The sequence below is a fragment of the Budorcas taxicolor genome, chromosome 10 (assembly GCF_023091745.1).
Source record: "Budorcas taxicolor isolate Tak-1 chromosome 10, Takin1.1, whole genome shotgun sequence".
Lineage (NCBI taxonomy): Eukaryota > Metazoa > Chordata > Mammalia > Artiodactyla > Bovidae > Budorcas > Budorcas taxicolor.
Window position 1 is genome coordinate 79,337,947 of NC_068919.1, and position 16,690 is coordinate 79,354,636.

Here is a 16,690-nt window from a genome sequence, read left to right on the forward strand (position 1 = left end):
AGCAGGTGCTTGGAGGAGCCTGAGGAACATCCTGCCCCTCAGTCACTGACCAGGGCAAGAAGGGTTTGCTAGCAGCTGCCCATGGCCAGTGTGCTGGCCCCTGAGGTGGGGGGTAAGGGAGTTGATGGTAAGAAGAAGGAAGTAGAAGGTGGCCCCTAAACCTGGGCTCATCTGTCTTGGTCACCACTTCAGCGTCCTGAACCGAACTCCTCCCAGCCTGATCCAGGAGATCATTCTAGTGGATGACTTCAGTTCAGATCGTAAGTATCCATCTTCTTTTTTTGCACCATTTCACACCCCGTCTCTCCAGAATGCTGAGGGAGGCACTCTTGAAATAGTCCTGGCCACCACAGGCTGATGTCTGCCCGTTACCGGGATCTTCAGTCTTTACTAAGTGCCTTTCCTGGCTCTGCTCCTTGGCGCCAAAGGAGTGGTGTTGCTTTGATGGGACACCAGTGAGATGACATTTTAAAAAATAAAACATCCGCAGCATCCTTCATTATCCAGCTGCCGTGTGCAGAATATTGTCCCCACAAAATGGGCTTCCCAGATGGTGTTGGTGGTGAAGAACCCACCTTCCAATGCAGGAGACGCAAGAGAAGTGGGTTTGATCCCTGGGTTGGGAAGATCCCCTGGAGGAGAGCATGGCGAACCATTCCAGTATTCTTGCCTGGAGAATCCCACGGACAGAGGAGCCTGGTGGAACTCGGTTCACAGAGTTGCAAAGAGTCCGACACGAGTGAAGCAACTTAACACACAATCTAGCTCAGAGGGTGTTGGACTGGAGAGGTTGTTGGTACTCTGTGGCACCCCCTGGGGGTTATGCCACAAGTACAGGCATTCCTCCGTCTGTCCTGGGAGCAGGGGAGGGGGAGATGACCTGTCCCTCAGTGGAGAGGACCACACCTCGCCTTCCCAGCCCTTTCCCTGGGCCTGGTCAAACTAGATGTGGTCTGATGTCCATATCTAAACAATCTTGCTTCCTTCTGTCCACCCTCAGCCGAAGACTGTCTGCTGCTAACCAGGATCCCCAAGGTCAAGTGCCTACGCAATGACCGGAGGGAAGGTATGTCCTTGAATCCTGTGTGTACTGTAGACCCATTTTGGTCTAGACTTCTGCTCCCTTTTGATGCCATGTTATACCAACCAAATGTAGTCTCGCTGCATTCCTAGTGGCAAGACCAAGGTCTGGGGAAAGACCCTCCTGCTGTCTTGGAGCAGCCCTTATCCCAGCATGACTGTAGGCAAGTAGCTCTACTTCTGGCTGCCTTAGTTATCTCTTCTGAGAAATGGGACTAATAATATACTCTTTCTGCCCTGCACAGTTATTGTAAGGATTAAATGCTTTGAGAAAAGTACAGGGCAATATAGAGCAGATGTACTTGGAGCATCAACTATGGCATAGGATTATATATGACTCTCTAGGGAACACAAAAGAAGTTGACATGTGGTCCCTGCCCTCAGAGAGCTTATGATGGATTCCAAGGCTGGTGTAATTATGTGGGGGTGGGGAGCTAAAGGAGAAGGCAGTGATCTGGGAGGGCGCCTGGACTGGGTGAGAGAGTTGAGAGACAGATGAACGGGGAGCAAGAGAGAGCATTCTAGGCCCAGAGACTCTGAGCAAAGGCATCAGTCAGGCCTGGGTACATGCAGTACTACCAGCCTCTTCCTGCCTTTCCTACCTTCTCATCTCTGCTCACATTCTCACACTCAGTCCTCATAACAGCCCTTCATCCTGTTTTATAGATAAAGGAACTAGGGTGTAAGAAGGTTCAGTAATTTGCCTGGAGTGATGAACCAAGGAGCCAGGATTCCACCCCCAGCCAGGGGGCCCATACTCACAGCCCAGCCTTTTAACCTTCCTTTTCTTAGTCTCCCATCCTGGGAGAATCAGACCTGGTCAGCACAGGGAATAAGTGGGGTGAGGACAGATGATGGAGGGCCTCGAAGCCAGAGAAAGGCATTTAGATTTGATCCTGACTCCAGCCTGTCTCGGTCTGGAAGACTCTCTGCAAGTCATACAGCATAGTGCAGCCAGAGGGGAGCATACTGAGGTTCCTCCATGTTGAAGGGGAAAGGGTTTTGGTGTCTAGTTCCCCTTAGGTACCAAACCACACTTTATTGCCACTTTTGTTCACTAAACTCTTAACTGTTCATCAGTGTGTCCCCAGAGCCCAGTGTCTGGCCTCTACATAGGGGCAGGGGGTGGCATTCAGAGGTTGATGGATGGGTGGATAAGAGAAAGGAAGAAAGAGGGAAGAAATCAGCAAATACGAAGAGAAGTTAAGTCACAGTAACTCAGAGGAAACCTGAGCCCTAAGGGGCAGAGAGCCCTGAGCCTTTGAGGGGACGGCTGAGCAAACTGGCTGAGTCCCACCCAGCACCACCGTGTCCCTCCCACTTCAGGGCTGATCCGCTCCCGAGTTCGTGGGGCAGACGTGGCGGCAGCTGCCGTCCTCACTTTTCTGGACAGCCACTGCGAAGTGAACACAGAGTGGCTGCAGCCCATGCTGCAGCGAGTGAAGGAGGTAAGTCTCTTTGTCCCTGGGGGAGCTCTGTCCCTCAGGACACGCCTGCCATGTTCTTGGCACTGTGGGTGGGGAGGGTATGAACTGTCTCTGAGAGCCGGACAGGCAGAGTTAGAAACTAAGTGATCTGCTCCCTCCTGAGTGACTTCATTTGTGGGTGAGCCATGGAGCTCCTTCTGCAGATGGGTGGTGTTGTTTTCCTCCTGGGTGAGTGATGAGGAGCGGAGGGTGGGGGGTCAGACTGGGAAGCCTGCGAAGGGGGGAGGAGAGGACACTGTTCTCAAGCAGAGGGCCTTCCCATGCGCCCACTGCTCTTTGGAATGGGGAGGATTTAGACACATGGAACCAAGGATGAAGTGATTACAGCTCAACCATCAAAGACAGAGAACCCAAATTAAAAACGGGCAAAGGATTTGAATGGATGTTTCTTCAAGGAAGATAGACAGAGGGTCAACAAGCACATGAAGAGATGCTCAATGTTAAGTCATTAGGGAAATGCGAGTTAAAACCACCATGAGATACTACTTGATACCTCCTAGGAGGGCTCATCAAAGGATGGATAGTACAACTGCTGGTGAGGATTTGGATAAATAGGAGCCTTTGTGCATTGCTGGTGGGAATGTCAAATGGCAGCCACTTTGAAAAACAGACTGACAGTTCCTCAAAAGTTTAAACAGAGTTACCATATGACCCCACAATTCCCCTCTTAGATATGTACTCAAGAGAAATGAAAACATGCCCCATACACAAACTTGAATCCAAGTGTTCAGAACAGTGTTATTCTAAATAGGCAAAACATGAAACAAACTAATGTCTATCGACTCATGAATGGCTAAACAGAATGTGATATAGCCATACAGTGGAATACTATTCAGCCATAAGAAAGGAATAAAGTACTGATACATGTTATAGTATGGATGAACTTTGAAAACTATGCTCAGTGAAAGAAGCCAGTCACAAAAGGCTATAAACTATATGATTCTATTTGTATGAGATGTCCAGAGTAAACAAGTCTGAGGAAATACCAAGTGGATTCGTGGTTGTCAGGAGCTGGAGGGAGGGGAATGGGGGAGTAACTGCTAGTGGGTACAGGGTTTCTTACTGGGGTGATTAAAGTATTCTGGATTTAGATAGTGGTGATGGTGAAGGAAAGTTATGACCAACCTAGATAGCATATTCAAAAGCAGAGACATTACTTTGCCAACAAAAGTCTGTCTAGTCAAGGCTATGGTTTTTCCAGTGGTCATGTATGGATGTGAGAGTTGGACTGTGAAGAAAGCTGAGTGCCAAAGAATTGATGCTTTTGAACTGTGGTGTTGGAGAAGACTCTTGAGAGTCCCTTGGACTGCAAGGAGATCCAACCAGTCCATTCTAAAGATCAGTCCTGGGTGTTCTTTGGAAGTAATGATGCTAAAGCTGAAACTCCAATACTTTGGCCACCTCATGCAAAGAGCTGACTCATTGGAAAAGACTCTGATGCTGGGAGGGATTGGGGGCAGGAGGAGAAGGGGATGACAGAGGATGAGATGGCTGGATGGCATCACCGACTCGATGGACCTGAGTTTGAGTGAACTCTGGGAGCTGGTGATGGACAGGGAGGCCTGGCATGCTGCAATTCATGAGGTCACAAAGAGTCAGACACAACTGAGTGACTGAACTGAACTGAACGGATGGTGACATGACCCTGTGAATACACTACAAACCACAGAACTGTACACTTTCAAATGGTGAATTTTATAATATATCAATTATATCTAATAAAATTATTATATGGTGTGAATTATATCTCAATACGAAAACAAGTCTATAAAAGGATAAAGTTAGGCCCCCACGGAACACTGTGAGACCATGGATGGTCTCCTCTGATCTGCCACGTCCCACATTTTTGTCATCCTAAGACGGGGTGTGAACTGAGGGACAGAGCTAGATTCAAAGTTGCAGACAAGAGCATTTTGAGGGTTAGTGCAGACAGAGAAGAAAGAAGAGGCTCTGTTCTTTGTCCCTCCATGGAGGGAGAAGCGAAGAGAGCAGACATCCTGCTGATGAAGGGCGATTAAGTTTTGCAGGTGGTATATGATAAAAATCCACCACCACCACTCTCTCCACATCCCCCGCCTCAGGAAAAAAACCCTTTAGTAAAACTGGCATTACCCACCAATATTTTGGAAGTGGATTTGTGTCTAGGAGGTGATGGAGGGAGTGTGAGTCTGACCTTGAAGTGGAGGTGGCATGAGAGGAGTGCCACCCAGGTTCTCCAGGGACTACAATATGGTCAGTACCCTCAGGCTGCTGGTGGTCCAGTTGGGAAGACTCAACCCCAACATGTGCAAAGGTGGATGACAATTAGTAAAACAACAGTTCAAACCAGCAACAGAAAAGCCACCTCAGACAACATCTGATTCGTTGTCCCAGGAAATGTCTGGACTATAATTGCGAGAGTAGCTTAAAAAGAGGAAGAAATCCTCTGCCTGCAGCAATCAGGGAGGGCTTCACTGAGGAGGTGAGATCCCAGCAGGGCCCAACATGGTGTTAGAGGAAGACGCTGGGAGAGCATTGTGCCCGTGAGACCCAAGTGGGACCTTCTGTGAGCCTGGTGTGGTGATGCAGGACAGCTCCTGGGAGCCTGACATGTCCTTCAGGAGGTGCTGAGTACCTCATGCCTTGAGAGAACTTCACCAAACAGGCAGTTGGGGCTTTTTTCACAGAGTCCCTGACCTCACACCACCTCATGTGTCCTCCCCTAGGACCACACCCGCGTGGTGAGCCCCATCATTGATGTCATCAGTCTAGATAATTTCGCTTACCTTGCTGCATCTGCTGACCTTCGCGGAGGTAGGTCCAGAGCATCTCCAGACAATGAGACAGCATCTCCCTGCCCTTACCTCCAGAAAATGAAAGGAGATTGTATAGAGCTGTGGAGTTGGGGATGCAGGACCAGAGCTGGCAGCTGGAGGCTCCTGGCATGATGCGGGCAGAGTCAAGCTAGTCTCCACTCTTTCCCTGCCCCCAAACTTTGACACATCCTTCTCGAATACAGCTGGCCCAGAGAGGATGGGCACGAGTCCTGGGCAGAAGAACATGATATGACAGTTATCTTGGGAGTGGGGAAGGGGGAATCCTCAACTTTGCATGGATTCCTGACTTGTACACCCCAAAATGGTGTAGACCTGGCTGAATACAGTAGCTATTAACCACAGTTAGCTATTGAGCTCTTGAAATGTGACTCCATTTTCAGTCTGCATTGAGATACGTGGTAAGATAAAATACACACCAGGTTTTGAAGACTTAGTTTGAAAGAATGTAAAAAATCTCATTAGTAATTTCTTGTATTCATTATGAATATGATCATCAGTTTGAAATGATAGTATTTTGGATGATCTTGCATTAAAAATACATTATTCAAATTAATTTCATATGTCCTTACTTTTAGATATGGCTGCTAGAAAAATTTAAATTGTATATGTGGCTTGTATCTCCAGCTTGCAAAGTATTTCTTTTGGACAGCTCTGATCTAGGCTTTAGAGCCATGCTATACAATACAGTAGACAGTAGCCACTTTGGGCTATGTACATTCAAGTTAATTAAAATTAAGTAAAATTCAAAACTCAGTTCCTAAGTTGCTCCAGCAGCACATTAAGTGCTCAATAACCACATGTGACTTGGGTCCACCATGTTGGACAGGGCAGATGTAGGACACATCCATCAATGCAGCAAGTTCTACTGGGCAAGCAGCTCCAGAGAATCTGTGGCCAGGAGCTAATGAGCAGAGTTGAGTTCCTCTCTGGGGCTCAGATTTCAAATGGACACAGTCATTAGTTAGATGTTGAGGATGAATGGGAGGGAGCCAGGCATTTCTCCTTTGGGAAATCACCTCAGGACCTTGGCACTTGCTGTTCTCCCTCCTAGAATTCCCTTTTCCCATCAGTCTGCATGGATCAGTCCTTCATTCAGGTTTCTACTCAAATGTCACCTCATCAGAGAGTCTTTCCTGGGCGCCCTTATTAGAGCAGCATGCACGTGTCTCCTGTCTTTCCTTTCTTTCTTTTGTTTTTTTTTTTTAGCACTCCCACGCCAACTGACAGATTATCCATTTATTGATTTATCTTTGTAAGTCTTTGTCTTACCCATTAGATTGAAACTCCATGAGGACAGGGATCTGTCTCATTCTGAATGAAGGAATGACAACACCAATCGCCCAGGGCCCTCTGCAAGTAGGGTTCTGATCAAAAGACTCTCAGGGGGCAGAATGAGGGGACAGGAGCCCTAGGCCCCATCCTCACCCGACTCTGACCCTTAGGATTCGACTGGAGCCTGCATTTCAAGTGGGAACAGATCCCCCTGGAGCAGAAGATTGCCCGGACAGACCCCACCAAGCCCATAAGGTCAGACCTGCTGTGGGTTCTGGGGAGACCCATCCCTTCCCTGAGTCAGAGGCTTTGGAGGCTTCCGGGGGTCGGTTCAGTCACCAGCGCTCCTAGAGGTGCGCAATCTAAGGGCTGACTCTGTTCTGAGCCCTGGGGAGAGAGATCATAGACCAAAGGACAGGCCAGACATCCAGCCCCAGGGACTCTGCAAGTGGGTGATTGTAGGGTAGATGGCCTGAGCCCTGGGGCCATCTAGAGGGGCTCAGATTCTCTAGCTAATGTATTACCTCTTTCCTCTCCTTGCTCCCAGGACGCCTGTCATAGCTGGAGGAATCTTCGTGATTGACAAGTCCTGGTTTAACCACTTGGGAAAGTATGATGCTCAGATGGACATCTGGGGGGGAGAAAATTTCGGTAAGTTGGGGAATAACCACAATAACAATAGTAGGCAAATCCAGGTTGAGTGTTTTCATGTGTAAGGCCCTAGGGACTTTATACACAGTGACTACTTAAACTCTCACAACGATTCTCTGAAGTACCATTCTACTGGTAAACTGAGGCACAGAGAGGTTAAGTAATTTGTCCAGAGCCACGTATCTAGTGAACAGAGATGGGGTGGTCAGGGAGAGCCTGTGGCCACTGGGCTAGACCTGTGTGGAGGAACCACGTGGCTGCTTCCCTATCAGAAACGCTGAAGGAGAGGTGGTGTGCAGTAGACGGTGATGGTTCAGCATACGTAACAGAGTCAGGCACTATTACTGGGTGCAAACCCTGGCCCTACCACCTACAAGCTGTTTGGCTCTTGGTAAGTGAAAGCCTCTCCGAGCCTCAGTTTCCCCAAGAGGCTGTCATGAGCACTAAGAAAGAGGATGGATGAAGATACTGGTGGCTATTATTATTACTTATGAAGCCACAGGGCTTCCCAGGTGGCTCAGTGGTGAAGAATCCGCCTGCAATGCAGGAGATGCTAAGAAGCTAACGTTCGATCCCTGTGTTGCAAAGAGCCCCTGGAGCAGGAAATGGCAACCCACTCCATTCTTGCCTGGAGAATCCCGTGGACAGAAGAGCCTGGTGGGTTACAGTTCATGGAGTCGCAAAGAGTTGGACATGACTGAGTGCGTGCGTGCACACACACACACACACACATACACGATACCATAGGAACCCTTTAGCCCCACAAGGAAAGAGAAGAGCCAATGAACCTCAAGGGTTGCTGGTGAGGTTCATGGGACAAAGGCTGGATACAGATGGAACGCTTGATGTAGGAGTTTATGAAAGGGGCTGTTTGCATGATGTGGACAAGTTATAGGGAACCACAAAGGACAGGGTAGGGCTTGGCGCGTGACTTCTGGGAGGTGCAGCCACCCCTAAGTCTGAAAGATGGGGACAGAGCACTCCCCAGTACAAGCTATGGTCTTGAGGTGCCTGCAGTCAGCCCACGCACCAGGTGGAAGTTGTCAGGGGATGAACATCCACCCTCACTCTCCCCTGACTGCAGGCTGAGTCTATCCTAACTCAGGAAGGAAGCCAAGGGGAGTGGCCCACACAGTAGCCTCCCAGATGAAGAGCAGGGTGGAATAGGGCAGAGAACAAACAATCCCAGAGGTTCTCCAGGAGCTGGGGGAGAGATACCAAGAAGCCCATAAAATACAAAGGCCCGTCCTTGCTGTTCCTGCACCCACTCAGTCCTTTGCAGAGCCTTTCCCACTGCTTCCCTTTTCATCCTGACCCGGTTTCTTAAGAAGTAAACAGGTCAGTATCTCACCCATCTAACAGGTGGGGAAACAGGTGGACGCCACCTTCCAGATCTCAGTCAGGAAACTCCACATCTGACAGGTGTAGGATAGGCATCTTTACTGGAGGGATCACTTCAGTGTGGTGAGGTGTGATCCAAGTCATGGTTTGTGCTTCTGGGCTGGGAGGACCAGGTCTTTCTTCCCTCTCGGACTGGGACAGTGGGGCAGACGGGCATTGGGGCTTTGACTCAGAACCAGCTGGAGTGGAAACAGGCATGGAATTTTCTCCCCTTTGTAACTTACTCTTGGAAATGGTTTCTAGGCAGGCATTCGGAGGAGTCAATGCTGGGAACTGGGGTGCAGTGACCCTTCCATTCTGACCTCCTTTCATGTATTTTGGGCCAAAGTGACCTCTTTTGTGTCCTCCGTCTCAGCCAGAAGGGAGCTTTGGCAAAGCCAGTTTCCTGTCTCAGAGAGCTGCAAAACTAAGGATCTCTGCTGTGTCCAGAGGCCTTTTTCTTTTTCCCTTCCTTCTTTATTTTTTTAAAGGCTGGGGCCTGATAGAGAAACAAGTCAACGATCAAATAGCTAACTTTAAACTCTGCCTGAGGCCAGGGCTCAGTGGTTGGGGGAACTTGAAAGGTGAACCACACAGTGGTTCTAGGGAAGCTTTTGTTGCTTCGAAGAAATTCAAAGAAATTCCCAGGCTAGCCCTGTAGCTCAGACATTCAACTGCTGGGACCAGTTTTGAGCCAGGAGACTCCACCGCTGGTGGGTTTGGGCCTTTTGTTCTGTTCCTTTGTGGAAGGATGGGAGGTGCCTAAACGGAGACTCCTTCCTGTTTCCCCTGAGAGAGCCAAATGCAGGCAGGCGCTCAGAGGCCGCCCTGAGCAGGGGTGGCAAATGTGAAAACCTTGGGATTCTCATTAGGCATCCTTTTAAAGTTGCATCAGATCATGTTACTCTGCTGCTCAAGACCCCACAAGGGCTCCCATGTCACTCAGAACAAAACCCAAAGTCCTCAGACCATCTACCCTTTTGTTGCAGGAAGGCAGACCCCTTCCAGGGCCTGAAACTGGGCTCTTGTCTAACACTCGGAAATGATTGTCCGAGGAGACATGTGCTGACAAAGAAAGAGACTTTATTGGGAAAGGGCACCTGGGTAGAGAGCAGTAGGGTAAGGGAACCTAGGAGAACTGCTCTGCGTGGCTCGCAGTCTCGGGTTTTCTGGTGATGGGATTAGTTTCCGGGTGGTCTTTGGCCAATCATTCTAATTCAGAGTCTTTCCTGGTGGTGCACGCATTGCTCAGCCAAGATGGATGCTAGCGAGAGGGATTCTGGGAAGTGGACGGACACGCGGTGTCTCCTTTAGACCTTTCCTGAACTCTTCCGGTTGGTGGTGGCTTATTAGTTCTGTGTTCCTTATCAGGATTTCCTGTCATAAAACAAGGCATGCAAACGGTTACTCTGGTGCCTGGCCGGGCGGTTTCAATCAGTGTGCTTCCCTAACACTTCCCCCACAAGACACCCCACCAACCTCTCCCCCACTCACTCACCTCTAGACCTGTGCCCTTGCTGGTCCCTCTGCCTGCAGTGCTTATCCCCAAGAGCCGCGTGACTCTTCCTCCCCTCCTCAGGCCTCAACTCAGCTGTCTCCTCTCACGGAAAACCTCCCTAATCAGCCTCACTAAAATTGTGGCCCCACCCCCAACTCCACTCATTGTCCTCTGTTTTCCTGCCTGCTCTGTCCTCTTCATTGCGCTTATTACCATCGGACAGATATTATGGGCTCAGTGGTAAAGAATCTGCCAGTGCAAGAGACACACAGGAGCCAGTGTTTGATCCCTGGGTCAGGAAGATCCCCTGGAGGAGGAAATGGCAACCCATTCCAGTATTCTTGCCTGGGAAATCCCATGGACAGAAGAGCCTGGAGGGTTATAGTCCGTGGGGCTGCGAAGAGTCGGACACAATTAGACCATGTATTCTCATTTTCTTGTCTACCTGCATTTTTTGTTTCTTACTTTACTGAGTTCTTGTCTGCTCTCACTAGAGTGTGAGCGCTTCTAGAACAGTATCTGACAGGTTGTAAATAGGTCTTTGGTAAAAATCTGCTGAATATACTAAAGAATCTGGTTCAAATAATGGGACTTGCTGAACAAAGTATGGACTTTACATTAGGGTTCTGCAGCTGAGTGTGGGGGTGACCTTGGAGAGGTTATTTAACATCTTTGAGCTTCATCAGTTCAGTTCAGTTGCTCAGTCGTGTCCAACCCTTTGCAACCCCATGAATCACAGCACGCCAGACCTCCCTGTTATTAAAAACACAAGGATCATAACACCAATGTCATATGGTAGCTGTGAGAATTAGACATCAGCCAGAAACAGCACAAAGTGCTCAGTAAATGCACGATGGTTAACTGCTTTTGTTGTTGCCATTGTTGCTAGTAATGACAATAAGTAAATAATAATATGACAATATGGGGTATGTGGGATAAAAGTGAAAGTCGCTCAGTCATGTCCGACTCTTTGCAACCCCATGGACTATACAGTTCATGGAATTCTCTAGGCCAGAATACTGGAGTGGGTAGCCTTTCCCTTCTCCAGGGGATCTTCCCAACCCAGGATCGAACCCAGGTCTCCCGCACTGCAGGTGGATTCTTTACCAGCTGAGCCACAAGGGAAGCCCAAGAATATTGGAGTGGGTAACCCATCCCTTCTCCAGTGGATCTTCCCGATCCAGGAATTGAACCGGAGTCTCCTGCATTGCAGGCAGATTCTTTACCGACTGAGCTATCAAGGAAGCCCTATTAATAGCATAATAAAGTTAGCCTGGCAGAAATGAGACTAGAATGCAGATCTTCTGTCCCCAGTTCTGAATCTCAGTTGCTGAACCAGTTGCAGAGCTCTGACCAGGAGAAGAGAGAGAGAGGCCTGGCAGTTAGCAAGTAGACCTAGAGAAGCCTGTTAATATAGCCAACCCTGAAGGCTGTCCAGATGTGCCAAATGTCCAGTCCTGGTCCCAGGACCGCATCGGGAAGTTGCCTGGTGCACACAGGCTGGCCAGGAAGTAGTCCTGAGTCCTCTGCTCCCTGCTCTGCTAGTCACTGGGAGGGCTCCAAGCAGCTGTGCCAGGTGAGAGGCCCCAGACCTGACCAGGGACCCTGACTGTCCTTACAGCCACCTGGGGAGTAGGAAGAGGGACCAAGGCTGCAAGTCATGCAAAGTGGTCTTTCCTTTTTCAAAAAATTAAAAACAAAAAAACGATGCTGTGGATATTCTGGGACAAGAGAGAGGTGTTTTAATGTCACAGGATGTCCAACTGTAGGGTTAAAATGAAAGAGAGGAAGAAATCAGAGAAGATTATACGAGGTCCAGCCAGCTCCCAAGGTGGATCCTTGCCAGAAGTTGACAAAAGGACTGTTGAGTGGAGAACGGAGTGAGAAACTTGTGACATCCCCTTCTGGGAGGCAGGATGAGCACTGCTAGCATCTCCTAGCTCCACTAGGGACCAGTCGTCATCTGTGAGAGCTCCTTCAGCATCACCACCACCACCAACAGAAAGTGTGTCTCAGTAGGGCCAATGCATGCGCGTGGGTGTGCTAAGTCGCTTCAGTTATGTCTAACTTTTCATGACACTAGGGACTGTAGCCCACCAGGCTCCTCTGTCCCTGGGATTCTCCAGGCAAGAATACTGGAATGGGTTGCCATGCCCTCCTCCAGGGGACCTTCCCAACCCAGGGATCAAACCTGTGTCTCTTGTGTCTCCTTCATTGGCAGGCGGGTTCTTTACCACTAGGACCACCTGGGAAGTCCCCAGTAGGGCCAGTGGTAGCTGTAAATGGAGACCATGGGGGCCAAGAGGGCAGTCTGGGCCAGCCAGAAAAATGCCAACTGGAGCAGCCTTTCATTTGCTTGGTGTTGGTTTTCTAGCCTCTCAGTTCTGACAAGCAGATGTGTTCATCGTTAGCTCATGTCTGGATAGGACTTTCTAGGCAGAGGCTGGAAATAATTGATGCTGCCCTTTGATTCAGTTTTCCTTCTATTCATGATCTTGGTGTTCCTTCAAAACTTTCCCTGCTGCTCTGCCAGGGCTTAGATGTGGGCAATGTGTGTGGTGTGTGTGGAGGCGGTCTGTATGTGGGATGTGTGTATGGAGAGTATGTGTGGTGTGTATGTATGATGCATATGTGGAGAGTATGTGTGTGGAGGGGATGTGTGGTATGTGTGTGTAGTATCTGTGGAGAGTGTGTGTGTGGAGGGAGTGTGTGCAATGTGTGTGGAATGTATGTGCATAGAGGGTATGTTTGTGTGAAGGGTATGTGTATGGTATGTGTGTGGAGGGTATATGTGTGTGACAGGTCTGTGTATATGGAGGATATGTGTGTGTGTGGAGGGTATGTGTGTGGTATGTGTGTGACGGGTCTGTGTATGTGGAGGGTATATGTGTGTGGAGGGTATGTGTGTGGTGTGTGTGTGGAGGGTATGTGTGTGATGGGTATGTGTGTGTGGAGGGTATGTGTGTGTGGAGGGTGTGTGTGTGTAGAGGGTGTGTGTGTGTGTGGAAGCTATGTGTGTGTGGAGGCTGTGTGTGTGGAGGGTGTGTGTGTGTGCAGGGTGTGTGTGTGGTATGTGTGTGTGGAGGGTATGTGTGTGGAGGGTATGTGTGTGGAGGGTATGTGTGTGATGGGTCTGTGTATATGGAGGGTATGTGTGTGTGGAGGGTATGTGTGTGTGGAGGGTGTGTGTGTGTGGAGGGTGTGTGTGTGTGGATGGTGTGTGTGTGTGGAGGGGGTGTATTTGTGGAGGGTATGTGTGTGTGATGGGTCTGTGTATATGGAGGGTATGTGTGTGTGGAGGGTATGTGTGTGTGGAGGGTATGTATGTGTGGAGGGTATGTGTATGGTATATGTGGAGGGTATGTGTGTGGTGTGTGTGTGTGGAGGGTATGTGTGTGACGGGTATGTGTGTGTGGAGGGTGTGTGTGTGTGGAGGGTGTGTGTGTGTGGATGGTGTGTGTGTGTGGATGGTGTGTGTGTGTGGAGGGGGTGTATTTGTGGAGGGTATGTGTGTGTGGAGGGTGTGTGTGTGTGGAGGGTATGTGTATATGGAGGGTGTGTGTGTGTGGAGGGTATGTGTGTGTGGAGGGTATGTGTGTGGTGTGTGTGTGGAGAGTATGTGTGTGACGGGTATGTGTATGTGACAGGTATGTGTGTGTGGAGGGTGTGTGTGTGTGGAGGGTGTGTGTGTGTGGAGGGTGTGTGTGTGTGGAGGGTGTGTGTGTGTGGAGGGTGTGTGTGTGTGGACGGTGTGTGTTTGTGGAGGGTATGTGTGTGGTATGTGTGTGTGGAGGGTATGTGTGTGATGGGTCTGTGTATATGGAGGGTGTGTGTATGTGGAGGGTGTGTGTGTGTGGAGGGTGTGTGTTTGTGGAGGGTATGTGTGTGGTATGTGTGTGTGGAGGGTATGTGTGTGATGGGTCTGTGTATATGGAGGGTATGTGTGTGTGGAGGATGTGTGTGTGTGGAGGGTGTGTGTGTGTGGATGGTGTGTGTGTGTGGAGGGTATGTGTGTGTGGAGGGGGTGTATTTGTGGAGGGTATGTGTGTGTGGAGGGTATGTGTGTGATGGGTCTGTGTATATGGAGGGTGTGTGTGTGTGGACGGTGTGTGTTTGTGGAGGGTATGTGTGTGGTATGTGTGTGTGGAGGGTATGTGTGTGATGGGTCTGTGTATATGGAGGGTGTGTGTGTGTGGAGGGTGTGTGTTTGTGGAGGGTATGTGTGTGGTATGTGTGTGTGGAGGGTATGTGTGTGATGGGTCTGTGTATATGGAGGGTATGTGTGTGTGGAGGGTGTGTGTGTGTGGAGGGTATGTGTGTGTGGAGGGTGTGTGTTTGTGGAGGGTATGTGTGTGGTATGTGTGTGTGGAGGGTATGTGTGTGATGGGTCTGTGTATATGGAGGGTATATGTGTGTGTGGAGGGGGTTCGTGGGATGTGTGTGTGCACATTTATGGAGGGAGCAATCAGGAACACATGCAAGGAGTGGGTGCACCCCAGGAGCTCCAACCCTAGCATGTGCCCCCAAGAGGACCCCAAAGGCAAGGGAAGGCAGCTCCTTCCCACACACACATACCCTCCACACACACACACCCTCCATACACGCACACCCTCCATACACACAGACCCTCCACACACAAACACCCTCCACACACACAGACCCTCCACACACACATACCCTCCACACGCATATCACACACACACCCTCCACACACACAGACCCTCCACACACACAGACCCGTCACACACATATACCCTCCACACGCATATCACACACATACCCTCCACACACACAGACCCGTCACACACATATACCCTCCACACACGTACCACACACATACCCTCTACACACACACACACCCTTCACTCTGTGGGGACTTGCCAAGGGGCCCCAGCCCTGCCTGATGGCTGCTGTCTCTGCAGAGCTGTCCTTCCGGGTGTGGATGTGCGGCGGGAGCTTAGAGATCGTGCCCTGCAGCCGGGTGGGCCACGTCTTCAGGAAACGGCACCCGTACAACTTCCCCGAGGGCAATGCCCTCACCTACATCAGGTAGGTCACAGTGCAGAGAGCATCACACCCGGAGCCAGGCACCGAGACCCCAGCCCTGTCAGTGACTCCTGCGGCTTTGAGCAACTGCCCCAGTCTTAGTCTCCCCATTTGTCCCTTCCGTTCTGGGATCCTGGTACTTTCAGAGCTGGAAAGGTGAAGTTGGAGGCGTCTCCTCCGGGCCTGTCTTGTCTTGACTGTCTTTGTTCATGAAGGTCTTGGAAAGCTGGTGAAACAACCAGCTGGGAGCTGCCCTCCACACACTGGGTCCCAAGTCCCGGTCATGGATGTTGCTTCCTCGCTCTGACTGGGTCAGCGTCTGCCCATCTGTGTTCCCAGCCACAGCGTGCACTTCATCTGGAAGGGGAGTGGGCAGGTCCTGGAAGACCACCCCCTCACCCACTCTCCTGATGGCGGAGGCAAGGGGAGGTGGGAAGCGTGCCAGGAGCACTCTCCTCTTCTGAGGACGAGTCTTTATCTTGTCAGACTTGCTTGTTGGCAGCGGGGCCTCCTCAAGTCTAGCTTGTCAAACGGCCTTTTGTTTTGCTTCCCTTATTCCATTTGACTGTTTTTCTAATTATGAAGGCAATACATGGTCACTAAAACTTCAAGCTGTATCCATGTATATTGTGTGTGTGTATATATATATCTCTGTACATATACTGTACATTATAGTTTTTACTCTTCATATAACAGAGAGAAAAAAGTGAAAGTCCCTTTCACCAAGTCTTACACCTATCCGCTTATTCTCTCCGAAAGAAACTACTGTTAACAGATTTCAAGCCTATCATTTCAGGTCTTTTTCAAGGCTGCCTAGTACTCTGCCATGTGGATGTAGTTCATTATTCTCCTATTGATGGCCATTTAGTGTTGTCGCCAGTGTTTATGACACAAATATTCTTGTATATGTCCCTTTGCCCAAGTGTTTCAGTAGAATAGGTTCCTCTAAGTGGAGTGTCAGAGAGTATCCATTCCCACAGATTTGATGGATACTGACAGATTATCCTCTAAAAAGACTGTTCTTATGGATGCTCCCACATCAGTGCCATTTTGCACACACTCCTGAACGTCTCCTCGCCTGGTACTGCACAGAACTGATCTGGATCCCAACGGTATCTCTGTTCCCAACCTGGTGACCTTATTTTGCTTCTTCCTCTCCTTTTAGGAATACCAAGCGTACTGCAGAGGTGTGGATGGATGAGTACAAGCAGTATTACTATGAGGCCCGGCCATCGGCCATCGGGAAGGCCTTCGGCAGGTGGGCCCCTTCCCTAGCCTTGTGCCTTTGCTCGCAACCTTAGTGAAATACTAAATCATGTGTACTCCGTAGAAGCGTTCAGGGTGTCCTGAGAAACTGAACCCCGCACTCCTGGGCTCTTTGGAGACTGTAGGGTATACGAGACAGAGACAAGGTTCTGGTCCTAGAGGAAGAAGCAGCTTCATGGGGAGAAATAACCAGA

The 16,690-nt window shown here is 49.7% G+C and overlaps 1 protein-coding gene across 1 annotated transcript in view; it reads left to right on the forward strand.

The window, feature by feature from the left end:
- The window catches only part of GALNT16 (polypeptide N-acetylgalactosaminyltransferase 16), a 106,996-nt gene that overhangs the window by 77,989 nt on the left and 12,317 nt on the right, over positions 1 to 16,690 (forward strand). Inside the window, exons 4-11 of the mRNA XM_052646356.1 lie at positions 193 to 260; positions 1,001 to 1,066; positions 2,407 to 2,528; positions 5,273 to 5,360; positions 6,826 to 6,910; positions 7,203 to 7,306; positions 15,107 to 15,233; positions 16,396 to 16,488. Of these exons, the coding sequence (XP_052502316.1) occupies positions 193 to 260; positions 1,001 to 1,066; positions 2,407 to 2,528; positions 5,273 to 5,360; positions 6,826 to 6,910; positions 7,203 to 7,306; positions 15,107 to 15,233; positions 16,396 to 16,488 (753 nt within the window). The remainder of the gene's footprint in view (positions 1 to 192; positions 261 to 1,000; positions 1,067 to 2,406; positions 2,529 to 5,272; positions 5,361 to 6,825; positions 6,911 to 7,202; positions 7,307 to 15,106; positions 15,234 to 16,395; positions 16,489 to 16,690) is intronic.